The sequence below is a fragment of the Bubalus kerabau genome, chromosome 8, assembly GCF_029407905.1.
Source record: "Bubalus kerabau isolate K-KA32 ecotype Philippines breed swamp buffalo chromosome 8, PCC_UOA_SB_1v2, whole genome shotgun sequence".
Taxonomy (NCBI): domain Eukaryota; kingdom Metazoa; phylum Chordata; class Mammalia; order Artiodactyla; family Bovidae; genus Bubalus; species Bubalus kerabau.
The window spans coordinates 108,232,574-108,253,507 of NC_073631.1; the positions used below are offsets into that span (position 1 = coordinate 108,232,574).

The 20,934-nt window shown below is 44.3% G+C and overlaps 2 protein-coding genes across 8 annotated transcripts in view; one reads left to right on the forward strand and one right to left on the reverse strand.

Moving 5' to 3' along the window:
* AGK (acylglycerol kinase) overlaps nucleotides 1-6,437 on the forward strand; it is a 130,817-nt gene extending 124,380 nt beyond the window's left edge. For 4 of the 6 annotated variants that reach the window (XM_055591130.1, XM_055591131.1, XM_055591129.1 and 1 more), the window contains 3 exons: nucleotides 1,386-1,456; nucleotides 3,605-3,689; nucleotides 5,020-6,437. In XM_055591130.1, the coding sequence (XP_055447105.1) occupies nucleotides 1,386-1,456; nucleotides 3,605-3,689; nucleotides 5,020-5,157 (294 nt within the window). In that variant the 3' untranslated portion in view covers nucleotides 5,158-6,437. Of the gene's footprint in view, nucleotides 1-1,385; nucleotides 1,457-3,604; nucleotides 3,690-3,788; nucleotides 3,888-5,019 lie in introns of those variants that run through there. The other 2 variants (XM_055591133.1, XM_055591135.1) reach the window with 2 other exon arrangements.
* Nucleotides 6,438-12,520: 6,083 nt separating this feature from the next.
* DENND11 (DENN domain containing 11) overlaps nucleotides 12,521-20,934 on the reverse strand; it is a 47,525-nt gene continuing 39,111 nt past the window's right edge. For both annotated transcript variants that reach the window (XM_055591127.1, XM_055591128.1), the window contains exon 9: nucleotides 12,521-18,692. In XM_055591127.1, coding sequence (XP_055447102.1) covers nucleotides 18,497-18,692 — 196 coding nt within the window. In that variant the 3' untranslated portion in view covers nucleotides 12,521-18,496. The remainder of the gene's footprint in view (nucleotides 18,693-20,934) is intronic.

The following is a 20,934-nucleotide window of genomic DNA, read 5'->3' on the forward strand; positions in this document are numbered from 1 at the left end:
CAGTTCCTGCACCTTTTTCAGGTGTCTGCTTACAGGTTACCTCGTCAATGAGGCATACCGGACTCCTCTTTAAAAATGCCACCAATATCACCTTTTATCTCACTTTTATAATGTACTCATAATATTTCTAATATACTCTATACCACTTATGCTAATGCACATACTCTCCAGCTTACTATTTTTATACTAGCATACTCTAGCATACTTCTAATATTTGTGATCATTTATTACTTTATTATGGTTGTGTTTTGTTCATCCCTTCACTGCCTCCGGTAGAATGTAGGTTCCTTGTAGGCAGAAATGTTCGTGTTTCTGGTTCATTGAGGGGACCCTAGCACTTAGAAAAGTTCATGGTACAAAGATGACAATAAGTCGTTTAGTAAGAGGTGACCTTAGAGCAGAGTTATCCCTCTGTGTTTTGTAATTCCTGGTTGAGATGTTAAAGTTGTGCTTTGGTTGAGCCCTTTAATCTTGGGCAAAGGCTGACAGCTTGCAGAGGCCTGGGGATGACCCTGGGGCTATGAATTTTGAACCTTTCCAAAAAGAACAAAATTCTATTTGAAGCAGACCCAGAAGGATTGGGATTGATTTATAGAGGGCCAGATTGTATTGCTCGCTACCAACTGGTAGTAAATTTCGGGGGTGGCCAAAGAACCAAGTCTGTTTTTTTACAGCCACTTCCTTGTAGCTTAGTTCTTCCAGAACATTCTGTGGTTGGGAATGCAGTGTTTTAAAAACATTTGTTGTTGTTTAGTCACTGAGTCATGTCCCACTCTTTTTGTGACCCCTTGGACTGTAGCCTGCCAGGTTCCTCTGTCCATGGGATTTCCCAGGCAGGGATCAAACCCACAACTCCTCCATTAAAAACACTTCCATTCCATGGCATAAATGGATTGCTGCTCTTCAACTCTGGCCATTCACTAAGTTTGCATATAGAGAGTTAAAAAAAAAAATCCAGATACTTCTCCACACCAAGAAGCTGATCAAGCTGGTATGGTGTGCTGCTGACGTACAGTGAGGATGGAGACTTGCTGGGAGAGAGGCTTGCCAGGGAGGGGACCCCCGAGACTGTAACAGTTGTGATTATCAGCAAGCAACAGAACTTGACCAACCTCCAAACCTGAGTTTTTACCTAGCTTATGTATAAAGTAAAAAAAAAAAAAAGCAAGCAACAGAAATGAATTTTATGGTATGTAAATTATGCCTCAATAAAGGTCTTAATGTAAAAGGAAAGAAGGACTGAAAATATACTCAGGATTAAGTCATTCAAAGTCAAGTCCCTTCTGTAATACACAGCTCCAACCACGACCCTCCAAGGCTAAGAGGGCAACAGGGTCCATAGGCCAAAATTCAGAGCATTAACATTAGTTTTCCTAACTTTTCAGAGCAAAGAAGACTTTATGAACATCTGCATGGAACCCAACACCGTCAGCAAAGGAGACTTCATCAGTATAGGGTAAGTGGACTGGGGTTTGTAGGCAGTGAGGCTTTAAGTGGTTTGTGTTTTCAGACTTTACCAATCCGAGCACCCACAAAGTCCAAGCAGAGATCTCACTGAAGACTTGCATGGTTTGGGAACTGTAGCACCCTTTTGTTTTTTGGGTTGGCATGCTTAGTGCATGTCTCCTAGTTTGGCCTTCCCCTTGCATTTTGGGAAGATCAGAGTTTGGGAACTGTCTTGGTCTTTTGACTGAAATGACAGGAGTCAGTGTAACATGGTATCCTGGCCAGAATTTTGGCCTCAGGGTCTGAACTACTGGATACAAATCTTGACTTTGCCACTCACTGGCCTCATGATCCTTTACCTTCCCTGAATCCTGGAGTGGAATAACATAATTGCTTCTCTCTCTCAGGGTTGTTTTTGAGTCTCATATGAGGGACTGTGAGGGCAAAGTCTTTTATCAGCGTGAAGTACCATCAGTTACCATTCATGTCAGCTCACCCTGCCTCTTCCCAGGGCATTAATGAAAAGGTATTGAGTACCTTGGACATTTTCCAGACTTTTTTTTTTCCCTTTTCCACTACAAAATACCCTCCCAAGTCCTGTCTGATTTGTTAAGCCGTACCTCTGCCAGTTTTATTGGTTAAGGATGCTCTCAGCCTTCTGCCAGACTTCAGAGCGACTGAGAAGGCTGTGTGTTACCATGCCAACTGGAATCTGCTCCATTTTTTCCTGAACTCTGTCTCAGAGCTCCCTCTCGCGCCCGCGTAAGGGTTAGACATTGCTGCTGCAGCGGCCGGGTCTCCATGGCTACCTCAGTCTCTGTGCCAGCACCGGCAGCACAGTGTCTTTGCTCAGTTTGTGTTGTTCTCGCCTTGGGTACCAGTTCTTCAGAGGCTGAATAGCTGCTTCTGCAGCCTTTGATTTACTTGCTGTAACTATAGTAAAAGGGAGAAAGGGAAAAGTCTGTCTTCTCCTAGGAAGGGTCCAGAAGCTACACAGTGTCCCACAAGCCTGTGGGACCAGCTATATTCGAATCTCCTTCATAATGCTGACATCCAAAACCAGAAGGAAAAACTGATGGTACTGCTTAAATTAGACGAAGTCATTATGGTGCACATGGTTGCTGTCATCGTCTGCAGCAGCAGACATAGTTTCCTTTTGGTCTCTACGGGAAGTGAAATCAAGTCAGCTTCCTCTGAGTATCTGATTAGAACACTGTAAAGTTGCTTTAGAAAACCGATGATGTTTAATCGAAAGAATTACTGTTGTTAATTAATGATAAAGTGAAGTGGAAGTCGCTCAGTCATGTCTGACTCTTTGCAACCCCATGGACTATACAGTCCATGGAATTCTCCAGGCCAGAATACTGGAGTGGGTAGCCTTTCCCTTCTCCAGGGGACCTTCCCAACCCAGGGTTTGAACCCAGGTCTCCTGCATTGCAGGTGGATTCTTTACCAGCTGAGCCACCAGGGAAGCCCAAGAATATTGGAGTGGGTAGCCTATCCCTTCTCCAGCAATTAGTGATAAAGATGGACTAATTTTCTTAGATTTAGCTTTTACCCATTTCCCACTGACTGACTAGCTGCAGGGTATATATACATGAGGTTGAGTGTGTATAGAGAGGCTAATAGTTTTATTTCAAAGCCATGTAGTCAAGGTCAAGATGCAGTATTCTGAATAGACTGTTTATATCAATACGGAGAATCATACAAAAGCTGCTAAGGTTGGTTGTTCATATAAATCCAACCAGTTTAAATTAGAATAAAAAATTTTCTCTTTCAAGTAATAGACTCACAAGAAGTACCAAATATCAAGTTTAGTACTTTTTCTAAAGTATTTCATTTCATTCCAGTTTTTAAACTTGGGATTTTTAAATAGCCCAAGAATTAGGTATACATGGAACTACTTAAAATCAGTTGAGAGAAAAATCAGTCTTCATGCACAGTTCTCTGCAATAAATAAACCTTCTCAATCTAGAATGTATCTCAACGCTAAGCAAGAAGCACTGGGGGAAGAATTATTCACAGAACCCCATGGTTCAAGAGACCGTGAGTCCATGTATTTGACTTTACTCAAAGACGTGCAGAACTTGCTTTGTTCTGGCAGTCGAATGCAGTTGCCAGCACTGGTTTCCAAGGTTGCTTTTTCCTGCACCAACAGAAGTAAAAAGGTGAGAGACCCCAAGCTGCATGTTGAGGGCACCGAGTGTCTCCAAGCCAGCCGCTGCACTCTGCTGCTTCCAGAGGTGAGCAGGGGTGAGTGGCCCCACAGCTTCTGGTCTTTTCCTCTTTGGTCTTCCTTTCTGTTTTTTCTCCCTCCTTCCTATTAACAGACTGTTCCTTAGGTACCTCATACGTGCTGTGTGCTGTGCCAGGCTCTGGGTTATATTAAGGGAGGCCTGAAAAGATGGCAGAAAAGCCCCTTCTGAATCACAAGTTTAGAGTTTGGCTCCTGAAGACTTCCAGTGTTGTCAAGCCAAGGTTCTGTAAAGTGATCCATCAGTTTCCTGAGCTTTTATTTTTCTGAATGTAAATTATGCGAATGGTCACTATAACAACCCACAGAATTCTCCAGTTTGCAAATGTTCATAGTGAATTCTAGCTTCACATTTTTAAAAAACGATCTGGAAGTGTTTTCAGGATGGCAGTAAATTTTTCTGTACTGGGAAATGCCAAGCTATGTGGAATAACCTCTAAGTGGGGAAAAAAAGTTACTACAGATGGCCTCTGAAGACTTGGATGTTAAACTGAGGTAGTCAAAAAGGACTGTAGGTAAAACAGAAGGTGTCCCCACAGTGGCTGCTACCATAGTTTCAACACAGCACATGTTGAATTAAACACATGAGTTATGGAAGGGTTTTCTAGAATTTGTAATACTAATGGTGCTGTGTAAAGGTAAGCAAGTCCTAAAGAACTTGATTATTATGAAAATAATCAAGTGGCTGTAATGGCTTTCCTAAGAGAACTGGCTGTGTTGCTCACCTTTCATTTGGGCAAGATTAGGGCCGAGAAGGACATACAAATCTTATATGAATTCCTTAAAGATATGACAGGACCCCGTCTTTCAATAAGCATTTAAAAATGATAACCTTGTTTCACAAATCCCAAAATACTCTGGGAGGAGGCAGAGGCCACTTAAACCTTTTTCATGGTGGTGAAGTAAGCTGAAAGTCACTCAGTCGTGTCTGACTCTTTGCAACCCCATGGACTATACAGTCTATGGAATTACTATACAGTCCATGGAATCCTTTCGGCCAGAATACTGGAGTGGGTAGCCTTTCTCTTCTCCAGGGGATCTTCCCAACCCAGGGATTGAGTCCAGGTCTCCAACATTGCAGGTGGATTCTTTACCAACCGAGCTATGAGGGAAGCCCCCCTATTTGCAGAACCAGCCCTGTGTCTGATACAGGCACTGAAATCTCTTTTTAAAGAACATTAAGCTAAATCTTCAGAGAGGATGCGGTTTTCCCTAACAACCTGCCCAGATGCTCAGAGTGATGACGAATCCCAGCCAGCTGTGGGAACAGCTGTTCTGAGAGTCCTCTTCCCCCACCCCTCCACCCCTCCTCCATACAGGGCACAGGGGGCGCCTTCAGCATCGACAGTGAGGAGTACGAAGCGATGCCCGTGGAGGTGAAGCTGCTCCCCCGGAAACTGCAGTTCTTCTGTGACCCTCGCAAGAGGGAGCAGCTGCTGCAGAGCCCGGCCCAGTGAGCGGGCGGCACGTGGGTGCCCGAGACTGCACTTTAGGCCACCCCAGGACCAAAAGGGAACCGAGGCCTCCTCTGTCCCCCGCAGTGTTGTCAGAGGACCCCCAAGGGCCGGTTCACGGCAAGTAGCACCCCTCCCACCCCCTAACCCCCGTCCGCCTCTCAGTGCTTCCCAGCTTTGCAGCCAGCTTCCCAGCAGCGCATGCTCGACTCCGCTGTGTTGGCCCGGTCCCTCCTGAAGACCGCTTTTCCTAAGACTAGTTCCAGGAAATCCCCACCCGCAGTGGCCAGAGAAGGGCTCGACCTCGACAGCGCCCCCTAGTGGGGAGCAGGATCCTCCTTTGCGCTGGTCCTGCGGCCGCCTTGGGGCTTCCAGGGAAGCAAGCCACCTGCTTTCCTGCCACTCTGCCTGTTCGCAGGCCCTTCCACGGGTGCTGCGACTTGGTGAGCTCCGACTCCGCTTCTTTCAGTTTACTCTGCCCAAGCAAAAAACAGAGGGGGAGGTGTGTCCCTCTTCAGCCATGGCTGAAATACTGTCAAATACTCCTCACCCACCTCCCCGCCTCCACCCCGCAGTCCTGCTTCTGAAATGTTGGTTTGCCCAAGAACCACCTAGGGTGCATGTTGAAAACTGACTTAGTTGGGGCCCATCCCGAATCTAGTAACTCGGTTTGGAGGGCGGAGCCCAGGAATCTGCACTTTTTAAAAGGCGGGCCACCCTCCCCAGGTGGTTCTACTAGGAGAGGTACCCCGAACTGATTGGGACAGTCTTGTAAAGCAGCGGTCCACACACATTGTATGTCCTAAAAGTATTTTGAAAAATCATGTAACCCTTCGCAGTTCTAAGTTGACAGCTAAAATTTTTCATGGGAAGTTAGTTGCCAAAGTACATACTTTCTAGTGTCATGTAAATATTGATATTTTAAACTAAAACTGTTACATCACTCTTTTAAACATTTTCAGTGTAATTGAGATACATAGCAATTTGACACTCATCATCCATTTACAAAAATAAACTAGTAGTTTAGTTATTGAAAAATGCCGCTTTTTCTTATATGTGTATTTCCATACCACTTTCTGCAAAGAATGCTATCATAATGTTTTTATGCTTGAATTTTTTTTTAATTGGAACTATCTTCTTGCCAACAAAAAATATAAATGGAAATAACTTTTTTTAGTTCAAGTGTCAATTAACTCAAGAGAATAAATGTTATAAATTATTGAAATACAATTGATATTATAAATTTTTGAAAATTAAAAATTAACATTTTATTAGAATGCTCTTTATCCTGAGTTGATTTATTGAAAAACACTTTTTTTTTCGTTTAACTCGTTTTTGTATTTTTATTTTATATAGTAGTGTTGAATACAGTGTTGTTTCAGGTATACAGCAAAGTGATTCACTTATGCAGATATGTGTATCAATTTTTTTTCAATTCTTTTTCCATTAGGTTTTTACAGAGTGTCGAGCAGAGTTCCCAACCAACATTAGGTCCTTGTTGGTTTTCTGTTTTATTTATTTATTTTTTTAATTTTATTTTTAAACTTTACATAATTGTATTAGTTTTGCCAAATATCAAAATGAATCTGCCACAGGTATACATGTGTTCCCCATCCTGAACCCTCCTCCCTCCCCATACCATCCCTCTGGATCGTCCCAGTGCACCAGCCCCAAGCATCCAGTATCGTGCATCAAACCTGGACTGGCAACTCGTTTCATACATGATATTTTACATGTTTCAGTGCCATTCTCCCAAATCTTCCCTCCCTCTCCCTCTCCCACGGAGTCCATAAGACTGTTCTATACATCAGTGTTTTAAATATAGCAGTGTGTACATGTTGAGCCCAAACTCCTAATCTATCCTCCCCACCCACCTTGCTGGTAACAGTAAGTATGTTCTTTGGGTCTGTGTTTTGTAAATTAGTTCATTTGTATTTTCTTAAGTTATTTCATATGATATTTGTCTTTGTCTGACTTATTTCACTTAGTATGATAATCTCCAGGTCCATCCATGTTGCTGCAAATGGTATTATTTTATTCTTTTTAACGGGTAATAATTCTCCTGTATGTACCACATCTTCTTTTACCTATTCATCTGTCCACAGACACTTAGGTTGCTTCCATGTCTTGGCTGTGGTAAATAGCACTGCAGTGAACACTTGGCTGCGTGTATCCTTTCCAGCCACGTTTTTCTCCAGATATACGGCCAAGAAAGGGATTGTAGAATCATGTGATAACTCTAGTTTCTTAAGGAACCTCCATACTGTTCTCCACAGTGGCTATACCAGTTTACATTCCCACTGACAGTATAGGAGGGCTCCCTTTTCTCCACACACTCTTCAGCATTTATTATTTGTAGACTTTTTAATGATGGCCATTCTCAGTGGTGTGAGGTGATGTCTCATGACAGTTTTGATTTGCATTTCTATGGACATGGAACAACAGACTGGTTCCAAATAGGAAAAGGAGTTCATCAAGGCTGTATATTGTCACCCTGTTTATTTAACTTATATGCAGAGTACATCATGAGAAACGCTGGACTGGAAGAAACACAAGCTGGAATCAAGATTGCCGGGAGAAATATCAATAACCTCAGATATGCAGATGACACCACCCTTATGGCAGAAAGTGAAGAGGAACTCAAAAGCCTCTTGATGAAAGTGAAAGTGGAGAGTGAAAAAGTTGGCTTAAAGCTCAACATTCAGAAAACGAAGATCATGGCATCCAGTCCCACCACTTCATGGGAAATAGATTGGGAAACAGTGGAAACAGTGTCAGACTTTATTTTTCTGGGCTCCAAAATCACTACAGATGGTGACTGCAGCCATGAAATTAAAAGACGCTTACTCCTTGTAAGGAAAGTTATGACCAACCTAGATAGCATTTTCAAAAGCAAAGACATTACTTTGCCAACAAAGGTTCACCTAGTCGAGGCTATGGTTCTTCCAGTGGTCATGTATGGATGTGAGAGTTGGACTGTGAAGAAGGCTGAGCACGGAAGAATTGATGCTTTTGAACTGTGGTGTTGGAAAAGACTCTCGGGAGTCCCTTGGACTGCAAGGAGATCCAACCAGTCCATTCTGAAGGAGATCAGCCCTGGGATTTCTTTGGAAGGAATGATGCTGAAGCTGAAACTCCAGTACTTTGGCCACCTTATGTGAAGTGTTGACTCATTGGAAAAGACTCTGATGCTGGGAGGGATTGGGGGCAGGAGGAGAAGGGGACGACAGAGGATGAGATGGCTGGATGGCATCACTGACTCGATGGACATGAGTCTGGGTGAACTCCTGGAGTTGGTGATGGACAGGGAGGCCTGGCATGCTGCGATTCATGGGGTCGCAAAGAGTCGGACACGACTGAGCGACTGATCTGATCTGATAGTGATGTTAAGCATCTTTTTAGGTGTTTCTTGGTCATCTGCATGTTGTCTTTTAGGTCTTCTGCCCATTTTTTTGTGGAGAAGGAAATGGCAATCCACTCCAGTGTTCTTGCCTGGAGAATCCCATGGACAGAGGAGCCTGGTGGGCTACAGTCCACAGGGTCACAAAGAGTCAGACATGACTGAGCGATGGAGTCACATGAGCTGTTTATAAATTTTGAAGATTAATCCCTTGTAGTTCAGCTTATTTGCAAATGTTTTCTTCTATTTCCGTGGGTAGTCTTTGCACTTTGTTTATGGCTTCCCTTCCTCTTCTGTTCTCTTGTGATTTGATGACTAACTTTAGTATTGTGTTTGATATCTATTGTAGGTTTTCCTTTTGCCATTACCATGAGGTTTTGATACAGCAGTCTATGTATAAATATGATTGTTTTAAGTTGGTAGTCTTAATTTCTAATGCATATCCAATATCCTGCATTTGTGCTCTCCTCACGATTTCTGGTTTTGATATATTTGGAATATTTGAATCATTTACAGATGGTTTCCTACCTTTACTGTGTGTTTGCCTTGACTGGTAAGCTTTTCCATTTGTAATTTTCTTGTTTCTAGTTGTGGCCTTTTCTGCCTAGAGAAGTTCCTTTGGCGTTTGTTGCAAAGCTGGTTTGGTGGTGCTGAATTCTCTTAGCTTTTGCTTGTCTGTAAGGCTTTTGATTTCTCTGTCAAATCTGAATAAAGAGCCTTGGTGGGTAGAGTATTCCTGGTTGTAGGTTCCCTCTCATCACTCTATATATACTGTGCCATTCCCTTGGCCTGAAGAGTTTCTGCTGAGAAATCGGCTGCTAACCTTACGGGAATTCCCTTGTATGTTGTTACATTTCCCTTGTTGATTTTAATGTTTTTCTGTCTTTAATTTTTGTCAATTTGATTACTATGTGTCTTGGCATGTTCATTCTTGGGTTTATCCTGCCTGGGACTCTGTGCTTCCTGGACTTGAGTGACTGTTTCCTTTCCCATGTTAGGGAAGTTTTCGGTTATTATCTCTTTAAATATTTTCTTGGGTCCTTTCTCTTCTCCTGTGGGACCCCCATAAGGTGAATGTTGTTGCATTTAATGTTCGCAAGATCTCTTAAATTGTCCTCATTTTTGCTCATTCTTTTCTTCATTATTCTGATCCATGGCAGTGATTTCCACCATTCTGTCTTCCAGCTCATTTATTCTTCTGCCTCATATATTCTGCCACTGATTCCTTCTAGTGTATTTTTCATCTCAGTTATTGTATTGTTCATCTTTGTTCTTTAAATCTTCAAGGTCTTTGTTAGATATTTCTTGTATCTTCCTGATCTGTGCCTCCATTCCTCTTCTGAGATCTTGGCTCATCTTTACTATCATTACTCGGAATTCTCTTTGAGGTAGATTGCCAGTCTCTACTTCACCTAATCGTTCTTCTGGGGTATCTCAATTTTGTCTGACTTTCTGTGATTGTGGCTTCCATTCTTCAGGCTGTAGGGTAGTAGTTCTTGCTTCTGCTCTCTGCCCCTGGCAGGTGCAGCTATCTAAGAGGCTTATGCAGGCTTCCTGGTGAGAGGAACTGGTACTTGCCCACAGGTGGGTGGAGCTAGGTCTTGTCCCTCTGGTGGGCAGGGCTGTGTCAGGGACTGTTTTTATTGGGCAGCTGTTTTCTCAGGATTTTAAGCAGGCTGAGTGGAGCTGTGCTCCTGCCCTATTGGTTGGTTGGCTTGAGGTGTCCTAGCACTGGCTGTTGGGTGGGGTCTTGGTGAGAAAATGGGGGCATCCAAGAGGGCTCACACCAATAAGTATTCCCTAGCACTATCACAGCCAGTGTCCTTGTCCCTTGTGAGCCACAGCTGCCCCCACAGGAGACCCGCCAATCCTAGCAGGTAAGTCTGGCCTAATCTCTTATGAGATCACTGCTTTTTTTCCCTGAGTCCTCATGTATATGAGACTCTGTACCCTCCAAGAGTGGAATTCCTACAGTCAAACCCCACTGGCCTTCAAAGCTGGAGTCTCTGGAGCCACCTCCTCCTGTCGCCAGACCTCCAGGCTGGGGAGCCCTTTGTGGGGCTCAGAACACTCACTCTTGGGGGAGAACTTCTGGGGTATATTTTCCAGTTTGTGGGTCCCCACCCAATTCATATGGGATTTGATTTCATCTTGATTGTGCCCCCCTTGGATGTAGCACATCCTTTTTGGTAGGTTCCAGCATGTGTTTTGTTGTTGATGGTTTTCCAGTTAGTTGTGATTCTGGTGTTTCCTTAAGAGGTGAGCTCACGCCCTTCTACACTGCCATCTTGTCTCCTCCCAAAGGATGATATTTACAGCTGAGACCGTGTTTAACATTATAGATGTAAATAGATAAATAAGCAAAGATTCTGCTTTGCAACTCAAAGAACTGCATGACATTGTCATATCAAAAATCATAGTGATATATCAGCTTAAATGCTTAATTAGATCCTTTAGTTTGTTGAAAGCAGAGAACTAGACAGTACTGGCCTTGCCATAGATTTGTTAGCCAGTCATTATAATCACTTTGGTGCCCCTGAAGTTTTTATACTCCAGAGGGCAATGACTGCAATAAGGTGGATGAGACCTAAGGCACTGAAAAGAAGGGAAAAGGGGAAGAAGAATTGGCAGGCTTCTCAGGCAGATCAGTTTTAGGACAGTGCATATACTTGCACCCATGGACCTTGTGAAGAGGGAAGACCAACACGCTTAAAGGATTACAAAGCAGTTATGATAAGACCATGACAAGCAGCTTAAAAAGCCCATAAAATAATGCTTACCTGTTTACCTCTGTATTCTTCAGAGTGGTGTTAAAAGCTGTACTTTTGCAAAAACTAATGAAACAAAAAGCAGACAGGTCCAAACGTGCCGGGGAGGGGGTGCTGTGGTCTGAGAAAATACAGCCTCTACGTGAGCCAAGAGAATCTGGCATATGCTGGTTGTATAATAGAGTGCAAAAGACCAGCACAGAATCTTGACTACCAGCAGGTATGTGTTTATTCAGTGATTCTAATTTTTCTATAGAAATAACGGAACATAGGATTGGGGAAGGATATTTAATTAAGATTAGTATTTTTATTCATTTTTAAATGTAAATATGTCCTAGTTCAAACTTGGTTTTCTTGATTCAGGCTTTTAACTGAGAACACAGTTGCCTTATCATCTACTGCCTTCTTGCCACTGTCCTTCCATATAAGGTCCACATAAAGGATGTTTAACACAACTATGACAGACTCACCCAAGTCAGCCAGACCTGAATGCAAAGGGGTCCAATGAGAACCTGAGTCCCCCACCACCACCTTCTATTTAGTACAAACCTTATGTCAGATGAATGTCACTGAAAAACCAACAGCATTTCTATTCAAAACAGAGCAGATGGTTTATATTAAACATAGCTTAGTATAAAGTTTTTTGCTTCACCCCACAGCCAATGTATATGCATGGTTATAATTACTATGTGGCAGTGCTTTACACACACGACTGATTAGCTGTGTTCTCACCACCCGAGGAGCTAGGTAATATGTGTCACGTCACTTGGAAGGTAGGAACCTGGCTTAGAACACAGAGCTAGCAGTGTTAGGAATTGACTCTATACTACCTTAAAATAAGTAACTGCACAAAAGGTTAAAAATAAGATGTGTGTGTACATCTCAGTATATAATGTTTTAAAGTGAACGTTAGTAGGAAGAAGATGTGAAACAAAAAGGCTTTGGTCTGGGTGGAGTCCTCCTCCAGAAGTCACCTGATGTGACTGAGAGCACGCACGCAGTCTTGACTTTTTTGATGGAATGGGGATGGTTACTCCCAACTTCGGTTTCCCTTACCTGGAGTGTATCCAGACTGCGCAGCCTCCATCGTCACCCTAAGTGAGGTCAGCACCATACGTTCTGCTCACACCCACGGCTGCCGCTCCTTCCCATCACAAACCACCGTTCTCGGACCAGGCGAAGGAGTGCAGCACACGTGTTCATGTTAAAATGTGAATTTTAATCGTAAAAACTGTTTTCTGTAAATATAGTTATATCAACCTCTCTGCATACAGCTTGGTTCAGATATATACAGATATGATATACACAGATGTTATCTGTAGCACAGAACATAATGAGTTCAAGAAACATGTGCCCACTGGGATGAACCCCAGCTTTCCTTAGGCCTTCTAAATGATTACCACTGAAGAGAGAGAACAGCAGAGCCAGATGCAGGACATTCAGGGAGATGTATCAACTGTCTTACTAATTTCATCCTAGGAGCTAAAGAAACAAAACTAGATTCCGTTTCTCTTATTGCTATGACTCTTACACTGGGATATTCATCAAAATAGGGGTTTGACATTTAAGGTGACGGGGAGGCTATGCTGATCTTACACTTGGAAAACACAGAACTTCTCCCAAGTTTCTTTTTCAGAAAAGACTTACTCGTCAGACCGATTAAAAAAAAAATAATAATAATTCAGCCAACAAGCCTGAGATGTACAAAGGAGGTTAGTTTTGTTTTCCTCGACCCCATACCCCTCAGGTCTCCTACCCAGTCTTCTCAAAAGCACAGAATCTACAGCTTTCCTCACTGGTCTTGGAGGGCTAGACTGAAACGCAATCTTTGATTTGGACAAAGGAAGGAGTTTTCACTCCAATGTCAACAATATATGTCGACAACCCGATAACTCAGTGACCGGTGTGTGGGTTTTTCATTTTGTGGATCATCTCTGGCTAGTTCATAAAACCCTACACCCCACCTCCGCATCCCCCAACTGTCCTTAGCAAAATAGATGATGTACCATTAGTGTAAAGAGGCATTCTATGGCAAAGAGAGGTGGTTCGTACCCATCTGTTTATGGTGATTAAATACATTTCCTGAATTGAGATCCTATTACCTGTAAAAGCCCATTCAGTGCTGAGCTTCTAGAATAAATGCTAAAGAGATGAGAGCAGGGCTTTACTTCTCCATCAGTACTAGAAAATTATTTCCTTTCTAAATGTGCAATTTCATCCAACAGCCCCTGTATTCCAGCTCCAAAAAAATGAGCAAAGTGACAGTTATAAAACTACCTCTGGCTCCCTCCAGTTAAGAGGCCACATTCACCCCCTTTTGTGCAGGAGTCTGTCTTAAAGTTGGTGACTGTATGTCATCCTTCATAGGACTGTCAACTTGATCTCCTCAAAAGGCTGTTAGATTTCACAGGACAGTCCTTATTCACTCACCAGAACATTTAAATAAAAAACAAAAAAAGGGGGTCTCAGCTGCTTCCAAATTGTAATACTGCCCATTTCTTCCAGGATTATCATTTTGATATTTTCTTCCATTTCAACATCTGCATCCTCAATGCATCACATAGTCATACCAATATAAAAATAAACTTCCATTTCTTATCAGAAAAACATTAACTTAATTCACAGTTAGCCTTTTTCCACCACACTCGGCCCTCCAGTAGCTCCTGGGAACAGAGGTATATTAGTAATACAAATGGAATATTAAAAAATCCATCCATGACTTGGGAGTAAAAGGAGCCCTGAGCTCCTCTTCCCCTACACCTGAATCACAAAAGGGCGTTCCTGAAAGGAGAGGGGTGGGCTGGCCTGCTGAGGCGACCCCAGCCACGCGGGAGCCTCACCGCAGGGCGCTACATGCAGGCAGAGCAGAGACGAGACCAAGGACTGGCCCTTTCAGAGTCCAGGCCCACAGCCAGGAGCCTACCGGGGAGGTGAGAGCCCATTTAACACACACTGGTCCCCATATTACTACCTTTCCTGCCTGGTTGAGAACTGTCATCACGCCAAGGCAAGTTCATTGTCAAGCTGAACGCTTGGTCTTATTCATCAGCACCCCCCTCCACCCTGCCCCTTCCTGTACCTCTGTGAGTATGATCCTCCTGGGACGGGAGAAAGCACCTCAGTTCATTCCCTGGGCTCTGTGCTTTCTTTTCCTTCTTTGATTTAGCAGGCCAGAGTCAGGGCTGACTCTTTGCAACCCCCTGGACTGTAGCTCACCAGGCTCCTCTGTCCATGACAAGAACACTGGAGTGGGTTGCCATTTTCTTCTCCAGGGGATCTTCCTGACCCAGGGATTAAATCCACGTCTCTTGCATTAGCGGGAGACGCAAGTGGATTCTTTGCCACTTGCGCCACCTGGGTAGTTTCATTTCAAAACAAAAACAAGTTCCTGAGGTCCCCTTCTTCCTAGAGGGTTGTTGTACTGCCGTTAAAAGGTTAACGAAAACTTCACATCACTGCCCTTTGCAAAAGCTTCCCCAAAGGCCTTGGTTTAAAGGTGAGTAAGCTCATCTTTTTTACTCTGTTTGAAGGGCTTTCAGTGTATTAAGACAAATAGCAAGTTTGCCCTCATAACCACCAGAATGAAAAGCTGGTTCAGCTATGATTTCATTTATCTTTACCTTTATCTTCTAGCTAAAACAGGTAGTTACACTGATCGATGACTCTTCACATGCGGTATTGAGAATTATCTGCACCCTGTGCTATACTTAAATTTCCCATTTTGCTTTTTCATGTGGGACAAACAAGTTATAAATGCAAATTCCTAGGCTAAATGATTTCTATCAATGTATCAATGAAGTCAGCTTCCCTTCTCCAGCCAAATGGAAGACACGACACCATGGTGAATGACGGAGGCAGCCTTCTAATCCACAGCAATCACAACTTACTGAGGACTGTATGGGCACTTACCTTAGAAGGGATCTATGCCAGGCCTAAGGGGTGCTTCGTGCTTAGCAAAAGCCAAAGCTAATTCAGAACTGTTATTTGGCCCATACTTTCTGGTCTGGGGAAAGATAAGTCCTATCATTTCTGATTCCTTCAGAAGAGTCCTAATCCAGAGGACAACTGGACATTGTCCCAAAGGCTGAAGAGTACCATCTGCCAAGCCTGCACAAGTGAAAAAAATCCATTTTGCCAGAACTTGGTCATATTCAACTAGGCATCAGCAAACTCCAAGCCTGGATTCTAGGCCCACAAGGACTCTGACCGCATAGAATTTCTCCTAACTTCATCCAGTGATGACCCAGTGGCCCCCACGTCTCAAGTCAGCAATGTTTCCAGCTTAGGGCATGGCTCACAGCTTGGTTCAGTGGGTCAAGAATCACCCGCCAGTGCAGGAGACTCAAGAGACGGGGGTTTAATCCCTGGGTCAGGAAGACCCCCTGGAGGAGGGCATGGCAACCCACTCCAGTATTCTTGCCTGAAAAACACCATGGACACAGGAGCCTGGTGGGCTACACTCCACAGGGTTGCAAAGAGTCAGACATGACTGAGCGACTGAACACACACACATGTACAGCTTGGCTTTAGATCAGGCTTAAAGTTCCCCCAGAAGGACCAAGCCAGCTGGCATAGGCTTGGGAGGAGGTTTAAGAGTCGATAGGGACAGAAGGTCACCATCAATCTAAGTACCCACACCTGCGTTTCCCAGCCTGCTCCTGAAGGTCACAGTAATATTATAATAAGCCCTGTTTCTACAGAGGACAGAGAAGGACGTTCTCCAGTGACTTCCAAACAAAAGCAGATGGTTTCTCTGAAAGTATTTCCATAGTGACACAAAAGTAGGTCTGGGTGGCTTCTAGCTTCTGCTGTGTCTGTGCAGGGAGTCCTGCCTGGTACCTCGCCAACAAATTCTCCTTTCAGAGACCTGGCAGCAAGTGATGCTGGCGTGCTGCTCGCCTGAGAGATTGGGGAAGAAGCGGGGGTGGGGTGGGGGGAGGGGGAGGGAGCCTTCAAAAGTTGAACTCCATCCATGTCTCCTTGGGGATGACAGTGACGAGGGTAACACAGGGTAGCAGCGTGCTCTGCAGCCCAGCAGAGGGCGCTGCGCTAGATTCCTGGCCTCACCAGGAAGCTGGCAATGCAGGGAAGGACCGCACTAGGGTATCCTCTTCAAAGGACTCTGTTGGGGAGGCGGAGGGGGTGAAGGGGAGCATAGGGGTTCTGCTCTGGGGTCAGCCAAACACAGGCTGCATTCGACTTCAGATGTGGCATTGCGATATGGGTGCACCCTCTCCCAGGGCCACTCCCAGCCCAGGGGATGCCAGATGGACGGCTGCCTAGAAGTGCACAGAATTAAAAGGGGTGTGGAACCGTGGGCCCGCCATTCAAAGAGAAATACAGGAACCTCATTTTCATCTGATTACCTTTACATCAGTGGGTCTGAGCCTGGAGTTAACAATAGCACAGAAACGAAAGCATTCGCATGCAGAAGCCCTCTGGAGCAGAAGGGCTTACAAAGAGTATTTGCCCAACAAATTCCCCAGTTCCACAGAACAAGAGCCTACCTGTGTCCTCCAAGAGAACCTGACCTTTCCTTTTACCCCACCCCTACTTCTGACCGCCCATCCCAACTTAGAAAGCCTTGAACCTTCCGATAATACTAAGAGTAACCATTACTTGACCCAAGTTACAAAGGCTGCTCCTTCTCCAGGAACAAGAGGAGATGGCCACTCTTCAAGGAAAAAGGCAGTGAAGCTTCAGCTTCTAAACGAATTCTTTTTTTTCTTCTGTAAACAAATATATTACTGAAATGGCTAAACCCACAGAGGAGAAAAATGTACAGTTTACATTTCAATGCCCAAACTTATTTATATATTTACATAAAAGACACTACCTCGATTAGTCAATGTCTGCATTTCCACATGTGAACTTCTTTAATCTTGAATTCTGTATCAGGGAGCTGCAGTGAGAGTGGTTTTGAATAAAGCAATAAGCCCTACAAAGCTAGTCTCGAGACATGACACATGATCCATCCATTTGAAAGTTATTTCTCTCTGACACTAGCCTGGCTGGAACTTGGTCCCGGACACATACACAGACACCTATTCCAATAACACAGCCAGGCAGGAACAGTGAAGGGGAGGAAGTTATATGTCACAGACCACCTAGGACCCCAAGTCAAAATCCTGAACTGGCCCAGAAGACCTCCGCTCGACTCACAGGAGCCGGCTTCTCTAACAAACCGTGGTTATCTCACCTAGGCTGACACCCACTGGACACTCCAGCCAAACAGAACAGGCAGGGCCGACAGGAGCTATCCCAGGTCCAAGCACTCCAGAGCACAGCAGAGCAACTCATCACTCACACACAGGGTTCCCAACCACTCCCCTGGGTACAGGCATTGCCGCCTCTGCTAACAAGTCTGGTACTTCTCTGGTCCCAGTTCCCTAGCTTGAGGAATGTTGCCTCTGCTAAAGAGAAGTTTGCTTATAAAGGCTCCTAACTGGTACATATTCCTGTTGACATCAGCTCAGAGGAATGTGCCAGCCCGTCCCAGGAGGGGATTCAGAGAAACAAGACTATGACATGGAGCGGCCACCGTTAAGTTAGAGAAAGGCTTCAAGGCTTCATTTTTACAGTTTTAGTTTTCAGCTGACTGAGAAGCCATCTCTCCCTGTCCTCTGTCTAGAGAAGCTTCATACCTGGTGACAGAAACATCCTTTGTCCCATTCTGAAGTCTCTACATGAACAGAGAAAACACAGATTTACTCTAATAAACCAGAAAGGGAATTTGACCACAAGACAAGACTCCCAGAACTGATAAAAACCTTGGAAGGCCATCTGGTCTAGCTTCTGCTTTGGGCAGATGGATATGCAAGGCCCCACTGGACAGTGGTCTCCTTCTTGATACATCAAATGACAGAGACCAGACAGACTTTCCCAACAGTCCATCCAGGGTGTCCAGAGCTACTGGTGATAGGTGGCCTTCACCCCATCACCTCAAGTCAATCATGAGGAGATGAGAGAGGCTGCCTTGATACGTCCTAAGTCTGAACCCAGCAGCAGCTCGGAAAGTGGTAGCTTCCAACGACCTCCAAAATCAAGGCGCTCTCATCTTACCTCTTGGGAAGAAGGGAAGAAAGGAGATGCAAAAATTACATTTGTTGGAAGTATAAATACTCCTGTGTGTCAATTAGAAATCAGGCCATCCCCGCGTGATAGCAGCTCATCCTTATGGGCAACAGGGGTTGTCAATGACCAACATGACGTCAATGCCGTAGGCCTCCAGCAGGTCCATAAGAAAACTCCGGTCTCCCTGGGGGTCTAAACCCATGCCCCGAGCATGCTCGGCTGTCAAAGTTTTGTCTTGACTGGCAGACACCTCCAACAAAGTCTGAAATATCCGGTTGTTTTGCTCAAGGAAAAACCTGCATTCACAAGACAAGACATGGAAAAGAGAGAGCAGAAAAGACACAAAAGTTTACCAAGTAAGCCACACTTGGGGAACCAAAACTGCACTGTTTTGCTTCCTATACATTTAAACGGTTTCAAAAGTCAGATAACCTTTTAAAAGAAGAAAAGAGGATAAAAGTGAAGAGTTATTCAAGTGCCACTGAGGTCAGCAAAGAACTGGTGTTAAGCCATTCTATGATTAGCAAAATCTCTGAGTGAGTGATGGCCTGACTGCCAGAAATCTATAGGAAGGTTCAGTTCAGTCGCTCAGTCGTGAAGGTTACTAGAGGTTTAAACACAGCTGTAGAGAGAGGCCCCATGAACGGTGTTCCTCTCTTTCTGCTTAGTCCTAAGGGAAGAGAAAGATTAAACAGACAGACACCTGATAATGCAGTTCTGAGGTCAAGACTTAATGTGAGAAACTGAAATCTACCTTCAAAGCCTTGGATGGGTAATTAAAGCCAGTGACAGGAGATGAGCCTTCCCGACACAGAGAAGGACTCTTAAAATGACTCTCCAGCCCCTGAGCCAACCACAAAAAACAGGTGGAGCTCAGAGGTACTGGGGCAGGCACTGGGGAGTCAGAAGCCAGCCCCGGGGGGCGGGCAGTAATGTAGGAGGGGGAGCGAGGCAGAGTTCTCCACAGCTCACCATCATCTGTGTATAACTCTGTGTTCCTTAGATGGCTTTATAGGACACCTAGAAAATACAGAACAAAGTTCCACTATGGTGGAGCTTAAATATAGTTCCTGTATGTACCTGTATGTATGTGGAACTTACATACAGTTCTACTATATATCACGATAACTTTTTATAGTAAATTCAGATTTTTAGTTGGAGTTTCAATATCAAACTCTCAAAAATTACTAGAATGAATAGACAGAAAAGTAGAAGGATATAGTAGACCATAAAAACACTAAGAACCAATTCAATGTAATTAAGATTTACACAATTTTCACATAAAAGATACAAATTCTATTCAAGTTCCCACAGACTATAAACCAGGAGACACTGGAACATATTCAGGGACATAAAACAAGGTACAAAAATTTCATGGTCCAAAGGTATTGAAATCGTACAGTCTGTTCTCTTACCACTGTGGAATTATGTTAGAAATCAATACTTCAATGGCTTATTGTTTTAATTTGCACAGGGCATATCTGAGTGTCACTGACTTATAGTTCTATGTGAATATATGAGCCGTATTCAGATATGGTCTGATAACGTAACAGTCTAGACTTTTCATCTGTATTCCACAGAGCAAGGTGCTCAGTGCCCCAAGCAGCTTTGGGCGGTGAGGAATTTCAGATTCAACAGAGATTCAAACGCCTTGAGGAGACTCTGCTCAGCTCTCCGCTCAGCTCCCAGATACTTTTACATCTCAACAGCAGGTGTGCATTAGAAAGTACACTTGATCAGAATCAAAGTTGTTGCAACATCAAAAGCCAGCGCTAAGTCGTGTCCGACTCTCGCGATCCCATGAACTGTAGCCTGCCAGGCTTCTCTGTCCATGGGATTCTCCAGGCAGTACTGGAGTGGGATGCCATTTCTTCTTCAGGGGAACTGCCCGACCCAGGAATTGAACCCAGGTCTCCCACATTGCAGGCAGATGCTCAAAGGCAGAAACAGTTCTAACTGCAAGTGCTACTCCCCATCCCAAGACAGGAAGCTGGCAAAACTGTTTCCGGTCCAATTACATTTCTGTTCTTATCACCTGGCACTATTAAACACAGCTGTTTATGAATGAAATCAATGCCTTAAAGGTATAGAGGGCACGGTTCTGATCCTGACCAACAACTGCTCTGGGGGGAAAGAAATGTCATTCAGTTCAAGAGTTAAGTTTTTTATGATCCCATAATATTCCATACAAGGAAGTGCTCTATTCAAAGGCAGCAATGGATGACAAGCCCCCGAATCCTGAGAGACAGCTTGTATGCAGCGGACATCTGGGTGTAAATGACCAATAGGAAGATGACTCCTGGGGCTCCCATTTCTCATAATAATCTTTCCCTGCTCTTGAACTCTTCTGGGTGCCCCTAACAGCATTTCGGGGCTCAGGCTGACTCGCCAGGCTCCTCTGTCCATGGGATTTCCCAGGCAAGGATACTGGAGTGGGTTGCCAGTTCCTCCTGCAGGGAATTTTCCCAACCTAGGGATCAAACCTGCATCTCCTGCACTGGCAAGCGGATTCTTTACCGCTGAGCCACCAGGGAAGCC